At 39.0% G+C, this 15,000-nt stretch overlaps 1 protein-coding gene and 1 pseudogene across 1 annotated transcript in view; both read left to right on the plus strand.

Annotated features, from left to right (window-relative positions):
* The window catches only part of LOC138045318 (neuronal pentraxin-2-like), a 17,262-nt gene extending 6,009 nt beyond the window's left edge, over window positions 1-11,253 (plus strand). The window contains exons 2-4 of the mRNA XM_068891763.1: window positions 7,647-7,722; window positions 9,808-10,018; window positions 10,663-11,253. Of these exons, the coding sequence (XP_068747864.1) occupies window positions 7,647-7,722; window positions 9,808-10,018; window positions 10,663-11,053 (678 nt within the window). The 3' untranslated portion in view covers window positions 11,054-11,253. The remainder of the gene's footprint in view (window positions 1-7,646; window positions 7,723-9,807; window positions 10,019-10,662) is intronic.
* LOC138045319 (neuronal pentraxin-2-like) overlaps window positions 7,425-15,000 on the plus strand; it is a 19,273-nt pseudogene continuing 11,697 nt past the window's right edge.

The raw sequence follows: 15,000 nt of genomic DNA on the forward strand, positions 1-15,000 counted from the left end.
CTTTATTTTATTACGTAATATGCCAATACAGGTAAAAAAGTAGTATTACATCTAAATACATTTTTCTAATTTCCATTGAGTAGTTAATGTCTTTACAAGTTTATCCAGAGACAATTCTTTTTGAAGATGTTTTGAGGAATAGATATATTGTTTGACCAAGATGATGAGCAAATCTAGCCTGCGTCTTACGGGGCCCGAGAGCATATCAGTTACATGATGTAGATCATGAAAAGCAACTTTTTCATTCGAGAGTGTTATTGCAGTATCTTGGCAATGATTAAACCACGATATAATTTGTGAATAAACTTTAACAGACTCCGTGCAATTAATAAAAGTGTGTTCTATTGAATCAGCATTAGAGCAATATATACATTTATCATTATCCGCTAAACGAAATAGTTTGAGTTCTCTCTTCGTTACAACTGTTCTATGCAAAAAGCGAAAACAAAATTGACGACGTTTGTTATCGCTGATAAAGCGATATATGTCTTGAAACTTATTAAACCAATCAACAAATATTTCGGGGAATTTCTCCTGCCACTTTTTAATTCCACTTGGGACAGTGCAGCTGTAGTTATTAAACAACTGGTAATAATTTTTACAACATGCTTCAACAAGATCTAGATCGAAAGAGGTTTTATTAAATGAAACGGATGCGGAAGTCAAAGAGAAGTCCGCGGCAGGTATAACCGCTTGGGCTGACCTCCTTTTCAAGTCGGATGGAATAGCTGAGATTAATTGGAAGTAATGCAAATAATTTGTAGTAAAGTTAAATAAAAATGTTCCTGAACTCTTCATACGATAAAAAATTGCCCTCTGGGTTTAGCACATCCTTTACTGTTACAACTCCTTCTTCGAACCATGACTTCCAAAACAAAGTAGCATTATCTATGGTTATCAATTTGTTATTCCAAAGAATGAATTCTCCATTTGGAAAGATGCTAGTTGCATTCTTGAGATCTTGAAAATACTGAAGAAGCTTTCGATAGAAAAGAGGCAAACCTGTTTTTAAAAGTTTTATATCATAATTGCATTTGAGGAGAAATAAAAGACTTCCATGTTTTCGAAAGTAGTAGTTGGGGATTGCCTTCCATTTATCGTCAGACGTGCTTAGTAGTCTACCAATCCAAGCCAGGCGCAGCGCTTTAACCGTGCGAAAATTAACAAAATTGATTCCCCCTTTCTTTACTGTTTGATACATAACTACCCTTTTTATTTTGTCTTTCCTGTTTTTCCATAGAAAGGCAAAAAGTTCTCTTGAACAGTCTTAACTACCGATTCTGGAACAGTCAACATGGAAGCTGCATAAACTAGCTGTGATATACCCAAAGCTTTAACCAGTAAAGACTTGCCGTATACCTACGGCGGTATTAGCCAAAACGCGAGGCCGGGGCCGGGGTCGGGGTCGGGGTGCCTTTTCTTACCAATTTTTTTTTTTTGGTTTCAGTTTTTGTCGTTATTCTCCTGTACTGTTTTTTTCGAATGACCGGCATCTGTCCTTCATTTATGGTGGAAATTAGTCAAAAAAGTTAAGGAACTTACGGAAGCTATGAAAGTGCTTAAAGGACATATCTGTGTTTTTTTTTTTTTTAATCGGATTTCGTTTTTTTTGTGTGTTTTAAAATCAAAGTTGGTTTTTCCGAGCGTCTAATTTCATTTTTCCGAAAATCGGAGTTCGTTTTTTGAAATTAAGGGAATTTCCGAAATTGCTGAAATTGGAGTTTATATACGCCAAGTGCACACCGAAGACTCGCTGAGCTAAATTCAAAATCGCATTGTAATGTCTACTCGTTAAAAACAGAATCACATTTCTGCGACGGTCGTCACGCAGTCATGCAACGTTCTCATTTGCTTGTTTGTTCGCGTCGTTGACAATGTTGATGTCTCACTTTACTACAAACGGTTTGCAGTAAAGTTTAGCCTGCAATGCAGGCGTTATTTTGGAGCGGAACGCTAGATAAATCAGGCTTTCGATGCCGCCATCTTTAGTTGTAATTAGATGCTTGACGGGTAGAGGGTTGGTGCAGTGGCGGGGGGTGGGGCACTCGCTCATTTTTCCACTTAACACCTACTCCCTCGGCAAATATTTCCTCGCCCCAATCCTCCACAGTTACCAAATCTAAGATGAAAGCCTAGTAAGAAAATGTGCACTCGCGCGCCCAAAATACGCCTGCACTGCAGGCTAAGTAAAGTTTAGAGTTGCACGGGAACTTGTCAGCCAGTTCTATTCGGACCTCAAGCTAGGGATCGAATCCAACTTTACGATAAAAAACACAACAACATTGAGAACAATTTTGTGAAAACAAACAAATGACAACGTTGCATGACGACCATCGTGGAACTGTGGCTATGTCTTGTTTCGTTTTAATTGTATTGCGGAGAAAGTTTTTACGAAGTAAACATAAAAATGTGGTTTTAAAATGTGGAGCTCAGCGAGGCTTCAGTGACTCCAAGATTTAGCGTATATTGCCTACAAAAACTCCAATCTCACTCGAAACTGATTCTCTTAATTTCGAAAAACAAGCAAAAATGTTACTTTCGTAGCTTTCGTATGTTCCCTTTTTTTTTTTGCTAATTTCCACCGTAAATGAAGGAAAGATTCCGAACATTCGAAAATAATAGTACTGGAGAGTAACGACAAAAAATTGGAAAAAAAAATGACACCCCGACCCCGACCCCGGTCCCTACCCCGGCCCCAGTCCAGCGTTTTGGCTACGTACATCGTAACACCTCTTGAGAGCCATAAGTTCAATCTTGATCTTTGCATAAAAGTTTTCTTCAATACATTTGTTTGTATTGTAGGATAGATTAACTCCAAGAGCTTTAATGGGTTCTTTTGTTGTCTTAAAGTCAAGTACCTTTAACTTACAATCTTTCATGGAACCCATCCACATAGCTTTTGTTTTTTTCTTATTTAATTTTAATCCTGAGATATTTCCAAAGCGATCCAAGATCTGTAAATGATGTTTGAGTGATTCAACATTTTCTGTTATTATGGTGGTGTCATCAGCGAACTGTGAAATTTTGACCTTCTGGTCATCCGGAAGGGAAATGCCTTTACAATCTGAATCTTGGCGTATTTTAACTGCTAGCAGTTCCGTAGCAAGGATAAATAGAAGAGGACTTACCGGCAACACTGGCGTACTCCTCTCGATATGTTAAAATAAGTTGTCAAAAACCCACCATTCATAACTGCACTTTGCACATCTTTATAAAAAATTTGCTGTGATCCGTAGGTCAGTTGCACCAGATCATAAAGCTACCTTCTTAAAGACTGATATAAGAAGTGAGCTCAAGAGAGGCCCGAGCACGTGGAAATTTAATAACTCCTTCCTAAAGGGTGACGATTTTTTAGAACGTATTTCGTTCTGTTATCCTCAAATACACGAGAAATACACCGAAGTAAAGGATAAACAGTTATTGTGGGAATTAATCAACATGGAAATACGTATGGAAACAATTAAATATTCTAAAGAAAACTGAAAGATACAAACTTAGAAAACGAGAATTAACACTTCAAAAAGAATTACAAGATCTTGACTATAAAATTTGCAATACGGAGTTTGGAACTTTAGATCCAAATGTTCTTGTGGAGTACGAAGCCGCAAAAGAAAACTGAAAAAGATATATGAAAACAGAGGGAAGGAGACCATTTTTAGATCAAAAGTGAAATGGTTTGAACAAGGAGAAAAACCAACAAAATATTTTTGAGCCACTTTTAATCTGTGGAGACTTTAATTTCCACTTGGATGCACCTGAAGACCGGCCTGCTCAGTAGTTCTCTGACTGATTGGACATATTTAATCTCGTACAACACGTCAAAGGTGAGACTAATCGAAATGGTCACACCCTAGATTTTATAATAACAAGATCAGACGAGGCTAGTTTAGTCTCCAATGTACACATTACAGATCCAGTAATTTCGGACCACTTCGCTGTGCATTGTGAGTTAGCAATAGAAAAGTCCAACTTTCCTCGCAAGGAAATCAGCTATCGGAAAGTCAATCAGGTTGACAGAGAGAACTTCACAGAAGCCATCAGAAACTCGCCATTGATGAATTTTGAGCAAATCAACGATACCGAAGAACTCTCGAACTTGTATGAAAATACTTTGTCCTTATTGCTCGAGCAGCATGCCCACCGTAAAAGGCGTGTTATTACTTTAAGACCTGCGGCACCTTGGTACACCGCTGAAGAAATCACATCACAGAAAGCGGAGCGTCGGAGACTTGAACGCAAATGGCGAAAGACTCGTACTACTGCTGCACGACAGATGTATGCAGATCAGTGTAATCGAGTTAATTGTCTCATCTATGAGTCTAAAATGAAGTTCTACTGATCGGTCATTGAGGAGAATAGCTCTAATCAATTTGAACTATTCAGAGCCGTCGAGAAAATGCTGAATCTCTAAGCGCCCCCTAAGTTGCCTTCTCATGATTGTGCGACGGGTCTTGCAAATCGTCTTGCAGATTTTTTTACAGAAAAAGTACAGGCTATTAGAAATGGCTTTGTTACATCTGTAAATACCGCTGATCACCAAGAAACTACAGCTCTAATAGATCCAGATTGCAAGTTGCATTCTTTTACACCTACAACCGCTGATGAGTTGACAACGTTACTTGCGAAGACGTGGGGAAAGTCCTGTATGCTTGATCCTCTACCGGGTAAACTCATGAAGGACTGTTCTAACACCCTACTACCTGTTATTGTAAGAACAGTGAATCTATCCTTTGAGGAAGCGGTAGTTCCAGCAAAGTTTAAGCAGGGTGTTTTAACTCCAAAGGTAAAGAAGCCCTCACTTGATAATGAACTCTTTCCGAGCTTTAGGCCCATCTCTAACTTAAGATTTATTTCGAAGGCAACAGAGAAAGTGGTTGCAGCTAGGCTAAACTCTTACCTTGATGATAAAAATTTGCACGAACGTCTCCAATCGGTCTATAAACAAGGACATAGTACTGAAACAACGCTGGTAAAGGTGCAAAATGATATTCTACGTAGTATTGATGAACGTAATTGCGTCGCACTGCTGTTACTCGATCTCTCGGCAGCATTCGACACCGTAGATCATTCTATACTGCTCTCAAGACTACGTCATCGATTTGGAATTGACGGGAAAGCCCTTAAATGGCTACACTCATACCCCACTAATCGCAGTCAGTTCATATGTGTTGGGAATGGATATTCATCTAGACGCGATCTACTTTACGGAGTTCCACAAGGATCTGTGCTAGGACCAATCTTATACTTATTATATACTGCACCCCTTGCAGATGTTATTAAAGAACATAACATGTCTTATCATTTTTACGCGGATGATTCGCAAATCTATATGTCCTTCCAGCCTTCCAGTTACATCGTCACTCTTGATGAGGTTAGGTCAACAATAGAAGCTTGTGTCTCTGATATCAATGAATGGATGGCGGACAACAAGCTCAAATTTAACAATGATAAGACAGAGCTGATGATATTTCATGCACATCACAGACCGTCTCCATCTCTGGATTCTGTGTATGCTGGCACTGAACTAATTAAAGCCTCCGAATCTGTTAGAAACATTGGAGTCTGGTTCGACAAGACGCTACTGATGAAGAAACATGTTAACTCCGTCTGCAAGACTGCCTTTTATCAACTTCGACATTTAGCTACAATAAGGAGATTTCTATCTTATCAACACTTTGCAATACTTATACATGCGTTTGTGACTTCTAGACTTGATTGTTGTAATTCGCTACTATCCGGACTGCCACAAAACCTCCTTCAAAAACTTCAATTTGTACAGAACTCTGCTGCCCGTTTACTATCATTCACTCAGAAGACTGAACATATTACTCCGATACTTAAAGAACTCCACTGGTTGCCTGTTGCTGTCAGAATTGAATTTAAGATCCTAGTACTAGTTTTTAAGGCATACCACGGCACTGCGCCACTCTTTATATCTGACAGGATCACTAAATATGAACCGACCAGGTCTTTAAGCTCTTCCTCCAAAAGACTCCTCGTTGTTCCGCGGTACAACCTCAAGACTTATGGAAGAAGAGCTTTTTCTGTTAATGGTCCTATGTTATGGAACAGCCTTCCTAACAATATTAGAGAAACTGAATCTTTAAGCACCTTTAAGAAGCAGATCAAAACATTTCTTTTTAAACGTTCTTTTTAAGAAGCATTTTAACTCTTTTATTATTGTTGAATTATTTTTCTTGTAAATATTTATCTTGATTAGTTATTCATATTATAGTCTTTTGTATATTTTAGGTATTACTATTATCTATTATTTTCATGTTTTATTATCATATATTTTGCACGTATTATTATTGTAAAGCGTTATTGGTTTCTCAGTAGAAATAACCCTATATAAATAAAGATTATTATTATTATTATTATTATTATTATTATTATTATTCAACTTGGAGAAAATGAACTATGAAAAAAAGCTTATACGCGAGGTGAAATTGAGGGATGGAGAAACGATAACAGATCCAAAACAGATTGAGAAAGAGCTCGAAAATTTTTATATATAGCAATATGTATCATCCAAAAAAGATCTTAATAGCGTACCACAAGGTGAAAATGAGAGTTTTGAAACTTTTGTTGAGGGTATTGAAATCCCTCATTTGAATACTGAGGAACGAGATTCACTAGAACATGATTTTCAATACGAGGAATTCAAAGAAGTGGTGCGCTCTTTCTCGGATAATAAAACTCCAGGTGAAGATGGTTTCACTAAAGAATTTTACGAGTCTTTCTATGACCTCATTTGGAGAGATTTGCTCAATTCTTACGCGGCAGCTTTTCAAAACGGATCCCTATCAATTTCGCAAAGGAGGGGAATTATAACTTTAATACCAAAAGCCGATGGAGACCTTAAGGAACTCGCAAACTGGCGTCCTATATCTCTACTTAATGTTGACTATAAAATTTTGACTAAAGCTTTGGCAAAAAGAATATGTAAATATTTTTCACGTTCATTTCAACGTGTTTCTATTGTTTTTGTCCTCAATGCCTCAAGCTGAGTATTTGATATTTCGAAAATGGCCCTATTTGCTGGGACGAAAATTTTCTTGTTTTTTTTTTTTTGAGAGAGTGGTAGTGGTGCGTTTCCTCCGGGATAAGCATCAGTTGCTTGAGTTTTTCTCAGAGGAAGCACAAAGTGGTCGGGAAATCCATATATTCCATTGAATGAAGGGGTAGTTTCTAAAGAAACTGTGGTGCTGCGTCGGTGGGGAAGTAGTATACAAAAATTTGGTTTATCAACGGAGTTGATAATGTAAATTGACCACCGTACAGAGATTCTAAAAGCTGACGTTTCGAGCGTTAGCCCTTCGTCAGAGCGAATCCGAAGGGCTAACGCTCGAAACGTCAGCTTTTAGAATCTCTGTACGGTGGTCAATTTACATTATCAACTCCGTTGATAAACCAAATTCTTGTATATTCCATTGGATTGTTTCGCACTAAGTCGTCGCCAGAACTACTCAAAACGTAAGGTTATTAAGCAAAATAGCTTGGTCATAGTCACTTTAATAACATTCTCTGACAATGATTTCAGTTTTCAATTTAGTAAAGAATGGTAGGCGGCTGTATACTCAACAATTTTGTTCAGTCAAACAGTGGGAGAAAATAAAGTCCGTATTTGTCTAATTTTTTGACAGATGTCCAGAATATACGCTTTGTTGCTTTTTGGCCTTATAATCTGTGCTGCCCATGTTGCCGGATATTCCTCTAACGGTAAGTTATCATATCTCCCTGGACCGGAAATGATCCCTAAATTGGACCGCAACTGATCCTCCGACCGGAAATGGTCTTAATTAATAAATGATACCCCAAAAAATCAGGAATGGTGTGGACTCCACGAAAAGTCCACGGATATATGAGAAAACTACAAACTTCTCTGGCATGAAGCAACAATAAAAACCGGTAAACATCCTGTACCAAATAACCGAGTTAGCATGCATATTTTTAGGCAAAAAAGTAAAGGAAGTGAAAAAGAAAGGAATCATTTACGATGCTTACCCTGCACTGTGGAAGTGCACAAAACATCAAAGTGTCAGTTTCAGCGGGAGATTCTGACGCCTTTGAGATTCATATTCCTTCATTTAAAAATTCATTATCCTACACAATTCTCTCTTGCTTTACGATTTCAAACACTGTTTTAGCAATTTTAGATAAGATACTAAACTTTTAAAACGAAATTAAAATTTTCCCGGTGTTTAAGAGTGCCATTTACAAACTTGGTCTTGAATCGGTGGATTCAATTGCACGTCGAATAGTGTCTGGGAGAGAAAAGAGCTCATTACCGTTTAAATTTGTAACCGCATCGCTTTCTTATGCGGTTACGCCATCTGTTTACATGACATCGATCGAAACCGTATCCGAAACCGGGTCGAGTTGAAAACGGTGCCAAAAGTGGAGCGTTTTCAAAACGATACGGTTTAATTTCATCTATCGTGGAAATGGTGAAACCGCATCGATTTGAATGCGGTTACTATTTTGAGCTAAAAAATTTTCATTGTTCGATTTTAAATTGTGAATCTTGCTCGTAGTGCGGCTCTCACTTTTCTGGTTTGAGATCAGCCTTTTCAATTTTCATGCATTTTACTGTCCTTAAATCAACAAGCTTATCACAACGGTAGGCAGCAGCTCTTCGAATTGTTAACTTTTTCGCAGCTGCTGGTATGGGCTGACAAATTGATAAAGAAAAAAACGAAGCGACGTTTCGAGAATAGGCCTTATCACGGTTTTCGACGCCATCTTGACGGGTAGGCAAAGCGGTCAGAAATTACAGTGTTTGTATGGGAATCCGATAGCAAATAACTTCTTCCAAAATTGAAATTTTCACAATTTCTGAATCGCAACGTTAAAATACTAGGCAGAAGATTGTATCCACCAAGTTTCTCTCTCTAAATTCTTGAGTCCATTCCATATTTAATTACTGATGTGGCAACTATTTCCTGTCCGAGATCATTTACAGTCCAATTTGGGGATCATTTCTGGTCCAGGGATTTCGGGGCCGGGATCATTTGCGAGCCTGTACAGATTGCATTTTTTTAGAGATTGTCCAAAGAAGTAATGCAATTGTGAATTATATCCTTCGTAATTGGCTTTAAAATGTCCTCCCTTTTTTCATCTATAAGTAAGAAGCAAAATCAAAATTTATCGCTAATTGCACTCTCGTATTTTTACACGAAATGTTATACGAAATCAAGTAGGAGGAGCTTCGAATTCTGCTCGGTTCATCGCGCAATTTGAGGCTGTTAATGCTTAGTCAGAATAAATCTTCTTCTCGACACTCAATTAAAAACCACTCTTACAGATAATATAAAAAGAAATGCAAAAGATAGGTTGAATTAAATTGATTGAACAAGCATATAACTTATTACCCATACATATGTTATATACATATTTCACAGGACAAATTACCATATGCAAATTTGATAGGCTAATGATAATGATAATGATAATGATAATGATAATAATAATAATAATAATAATAATAATAATAATGATAATAATAATAATAATAATAATGAACTTTCTTTAATTGTCAAATCGACCTAGCGCTGGGGACACTACAAATCTAATTAAATCAAAGGTTGGTTTTTGAGGAGAGGGGACAACCAGACATCCCAAAGAAAAACTTCTCGGAGCAGAGTAGATAACCAACAACAAACTCAGCCCACATATGACGCCCAGTCTGAGAATCGAATCCCGGGCCACATTGGTGGGAGGGGAGTGCTCTCATCACTACACCAACCCCGCTACCCTGCTTCAAAGTAATGAGCGTACTTAAGCCGTTCTTTTTTTCCTGTCTAGACTATGCCCTTCAGTTCTTAACCCCTGGTGTGAGTGACTACGTCAACATTTGGGGCATGCCCGGATTGAGTCAGGTTACTGTGTGTCTTTGGATGAAATCCAATAGCAGTAATGTCGGGGTCCCGTTTAGCTATGCAGTCAACGGAGAGGACGATGAATTGCTTTTGTTCAACTACGGGTCATTTAATGTGTGGGTCGGAGGTCAATACAGGTTTGTTTTAACGGTGTAAAGTTGTTTGAAATCGGTGGCAAACGTAAATGATTTTCGACTGAAGATAGAACGTAACTTGATAACGTGGATTTCATTTACCACGAAGAATCTTAAAAGTGTGACCACTTTTAATTATTGCACTTTCTTTCAAGCGTGAAGACTATCCGGTAAGAAGTCGAAGATGACTTTTCCTGGCGTCTAACTGGATAGTGTGGCAACCAAAAATGGCTCTCTGTATTGAGATGTGATAACTTATGTTCTATATATATATCAATACATCCATCCAGCATATATGTCAAGGAATTATGGTGCCCGAAATAGGCCTGAAAAGTTTTCGGGTGGCTTTCGAGAAACGGACCCCTGTTGGCAAACCAGCCAGGCAACGAATCAGTTGATGTGTGATATCTTCTTACACAGCCTCCTAGCCCTTTTCAAAGTTCTTCTCGAGGAGTCCACATCAATTGGCCACGAGTTTCATATTTTCACGGTTGGACTAGAACGAGCATGCAATGGAGGCTAAAGCGGGGCAAATAACGCATCTGAAAAGATTCCCCCGTATCAGCCTCAATTCCATGCTAGTTCCGGTCCAACCGTGAGACTACGAAACTGGGGTATTCATGGTCATTTAACTTTTCTCGCCACAGGAGCACCGGGGTGTCAGCAAACGATGGCTTCTGGCATCACATCTGCATGACTTGGAGAAACAGCGATGGTAGGTTGCAATTTTACAAAGATGGTTCTCTGCACTACCAAAGAATCCACTTAAGGAGAGGGTACACAATCAAATCTGGAGGGTCTCTGGTGCTGGGCCAAGAACAGGATAGACCTGGAGGATCATTTGATCCGTACCAGAGCTTTGTTGGACTTCTGAACGGAGTCAATGTGTGGAAAACAGTTCTTTCTGCTTCTATGATCCAGAGTCTCTCAACGTCTTGCTTGTCTGGATCGGGCAATATGTACAGCTGGTCCGATTTCAGAGATGCTATAAAGGGCAACACTGGATTGACCATACCATCTAACTGTTTACCGAGGTGAAGGGGATAAGCCAGCTCAGCGTCTGCTAAAGGCACACTGTGTTCAAATCTAAAAAATTGCTTTAAAACATTATACGCTAGACTATAAACGTGCTGTAATATTGAGTAAAAGGCATTGCAACTGTAAGCAGAGAGAAGCCATTAAAAGAACACAGGTGGAAACAAAATAACACTTTTCTTAATAAAATGATTTTCCTCAAATTTTCCGTTTTCAGTCCCTGTATCATGAAAATTTGGTTTTATCAAACGAGTTGATAGATGTCAAAGGTCAGTTTTCCACCGTACAAAGGTTGACCAGCAGATGTTTCGAGTGCTAGTCCTTCGTTCTCACAAAGGGCCAGCGCTCACGAAACGTCAGGTTGTCAGTCTTTATTTGGTGGAAAATTGACGTTTACATACTCTTTTGATACACCAAATTTTCGTGTTTCACTCCCCCACCGATGCAGCTAGGCTTAGACAGATTCTGGTCAAAATTTGTTGCAAAGTTGCTGAGAAACATCGCTAAAAGTTGGTCATAATTTCCTCAAAATCCATAAAGCTTCTCCCAAAATTTAAATTGTCGCTCGGTTACTTACAACACACTTGTTGTATTTCAAATGTGAATTTCTCCTTTATGCTTCATGCTCCATACAGTCTGACTGATATTGTTGGCAATTAGGCATTGCTCTGGGCAATCTCCGTTTGCTGGGACACAAATAATACCCCATTTGTGATGGGCTAAGCCGTTTATTGAAAATCAGCATGGTAACCTAGGAAATACCCAAATATAGAAGACATGATCCCAGCAAAGGTGAGGGCACACCTGCCATCCACAAGATAGTAAAAATAGGGAGGGTGGGTAGGGAAAATTGATTTGACTCTGTTGAATCAACCTCCGCCTAGCTTGTACAAATGGTGAATGATCTGGAGAAAATTCCGGATGACAGAAATGCCCAAACTGCAACATGGGAAATAACTAACTGAGCATGTCACAATCAGCATAAATCCATTTATTTCCTCTGGGCAATAAATTTCTTTTATGCTTCATGCTCCATGCAGTCTGACTAAGTAATATTGTTGGCAAGGCATTGCTCTGGGCGAGCTCCATTCGCTGGGACACAAATAATACTACATATGTTTGGGAAATCTTGGCCAAGCCCTAATGGGCTAGGCCGTTTATTGAAAATCAGCGTGGTAATCAAGTAAATACTCAAGGAAAGAAGACATGATCCCAGCAAAGGTGAGGGGACACACGCCACAGCCCTGAGCGAGGAACGAGTGACAGGGTCCACCCCAACCAAGGCTAAAGCAAAACCCTTATGAACCCTTACCAACATAAGAAGAAGGTTAAGGCACAAAAAAAAAGGACTGAAACTTTCAATACATGACCCCTGCTCATATAGCCACCTTGGCAAAAAAAGCATAAAAATGAAACTTGCATGATAAAGCAAACGTAACAATACACAAAACCTGACCATTGCAAACTAAACAGATTACAACTTCCTGTAGTAATAGAGATAATTGCATGGCCCCATGCTCACACAGACACCAAACAGAGCAGGGTTAAGCCCCGTTTACGCGAGTAATTTTTATGTGACAACTTTTATGCGACAATTTTTATTTGCTCGTGTAGACGAGGGAAATTGGCCAATTTTTATGTGACAACTAGTGGTAACCCATTCAGTAACTGTGATAATTGACGACCATAGGCAGCAAGTACAATTCCCCAAAATTAATAGTGGTGGTTCATGAATGTAGTGGGAATTCTACTGTACATTACATGATGTAGTGTTTAGACAAGTATAGATGACTTAGAACTAGAAAATGAGGTGCCAAAAATTGTTAACTTACAGACTGATTCAGGTCTGAGATGAGTAACTTTTGTTTTTGTTAGTGAAACCAACATGTGATACCAGCCCAAGTCGTCTGACAGTGGAACCCAGCATACCAGAAAATAACAGCCAGCTTGGCTGAATGGGTTGTAAGAATGTGACTTAATCTTCTGGAAATTTCACTGGAGAGGAAACACTTACAGCAGAGGAAGAATGTCACCTGTTCTCAATACAAAATACAACAATAAGAAGAATAAAATTGCCAAATTCCTTAAATATGATCTACATGCATGTATTTCAGGAGTTCAAACAGCACCAGCTGAAAGTTGGCCAATTACCGTCTCATAAGGCCAAACAAGACCCTAGTTACAAATGACCCAGTATTAAAATAAACAGTACTATAATACTATGACTGTAACATGGCCCCTGCTCACATAGTCAGAAGAATTAATACTAGCTAGGTGTAATGAACCATGGAGGAATCTGCATGCGTGGATACAGCCAATGATTTGTTAAGGGCAGCCAGGTCACCAAAAACCCGAATGTGTGTGATCACTACAAGGAAATAAATGCAATGAAAGAGTCAGCTTTACACAAATACATGTAAGCCAATTGGATGACTGTGTCCACATACATGCACAGAAACTGACTTTCACTGTAATTAACTACATGAATAATTATTATTATGAAATTTAAATGGACATGACAACATGGCCCCTGCTCATGTAGACTTGCAGTAATGTGGACTATTAATTTAAATAGAAAAGTCTGTCAATTAATAGTGGTTAAAATGCAACATGAAAGAAGCAGCACACGGGTACAGTCAAGAATCACTTCTGGATAACACTGGGATTGTATGGGGTAGCCTGGCCTCCAGTTCCATACTCCTACAAAGAGAAAATGTAAAGCAAGCGATTGAGAGTCAGCTTGTCTAGGTGAACCAATTTCGTGTTGTTCAAAAGTGCTTCAATGTTCATGTTGCACCCTGCATAAAGGGCAGTGATTATAAGTGTGACTGCCTGCTACGAAAACCCTGAAAAAACTCTTGTGGGGAACATAGTCTTCTTGACGACACTGCAGTCACACATGCCCTGAAGAGAGAGGCAATCATGCCCTAGCAGGTAGAGAGTATCTGAGTTTAGAAAATGGGTTATAATGTCTAGATGACCTACGCACATCATATATAAGCGAGAAAACGTGAAAGCATATAGAGCATGGCATACACCGTATGTAAGAATTATATTATTATTACCTGGTTATCCTTGTGTTGGCGAAAACCTTGGTAATTTGATGCAGATTCAGGGAATAACATCTTGGTATAAAATAAACGCTTGGGTGGCATCAAACGCAAAAAGAAACAAGAAATGAAAGACACTGGCAAAAATGTTAGTAACCCATAAGGCAAAACCCGGTTGTGAATACCAGAGGGTGAGGCTAATCACGTGGGTGGCTGGGTCGTGGGTCATGGGTCGTGTTTGTTTGAAGATAAAAAAAATGTATATATATATATATATATATAATGTATATATATATATATCTTAGCTAAATATACCGGTAAGACTACATTAGCTTAGAAAGAGATCGCAGACAAAACCGCTGTTGCGAGAGGGCATTTGAAACAGCATAAAAGTAATACATGACGTGTATACATGGAGGATCTCGGACCCACGACCCACTACTCACAACCCACGACTCACAACCCACCCACCCATGCTGATTAGACACTCTCAAAGCCAGACAGCAATGCTAACATATAACACAGAAAAACACGAGTGTAGCGGGGTAAGCATGGCAGATAGTACACACATTGTCGCCGTAACAAGTACCCCTATGCTGCAAAATATATATGTTAAGTGGCAGACATACTGAAAAAAACTTGTGCTTGGTGCTGCAACAACACACAAGTGCTCATGACTGCACGTAATAACTCCAATAATATACCGCGCACCGGTGGCTCAGCTGGTTGAGCATCGGGCTGCCATGCGGGAGGTCGCGGGTTCAAACCCAGGCCGGATCAACACTCAGGATCTTAAAATAACTGAGGAGAAAGTGCTGCCTTTGTAATTTCATCTGCAAATGGTTAGACTTTCAAGTCTTCTCGGATAAGGACTATAAACCGTAGGCCCCGTCTCACAAA

This window comes from Montipora capricornis, chromosome 4 (genome assembly GCF_036669925.1).
Source record: "Montipora capricornis isolate CH-2021 chromosome 4, ASM3666992v2, whole genome shotgun sequence".
In the NCBI taxonomy this organism is placed as follows: domain Eukaryota; kingdom Metazoa; phylum Cnidaria; class Anthozoa; order Scleractinia; family Acroporidae; genus Montipora; species Montipora capricornis.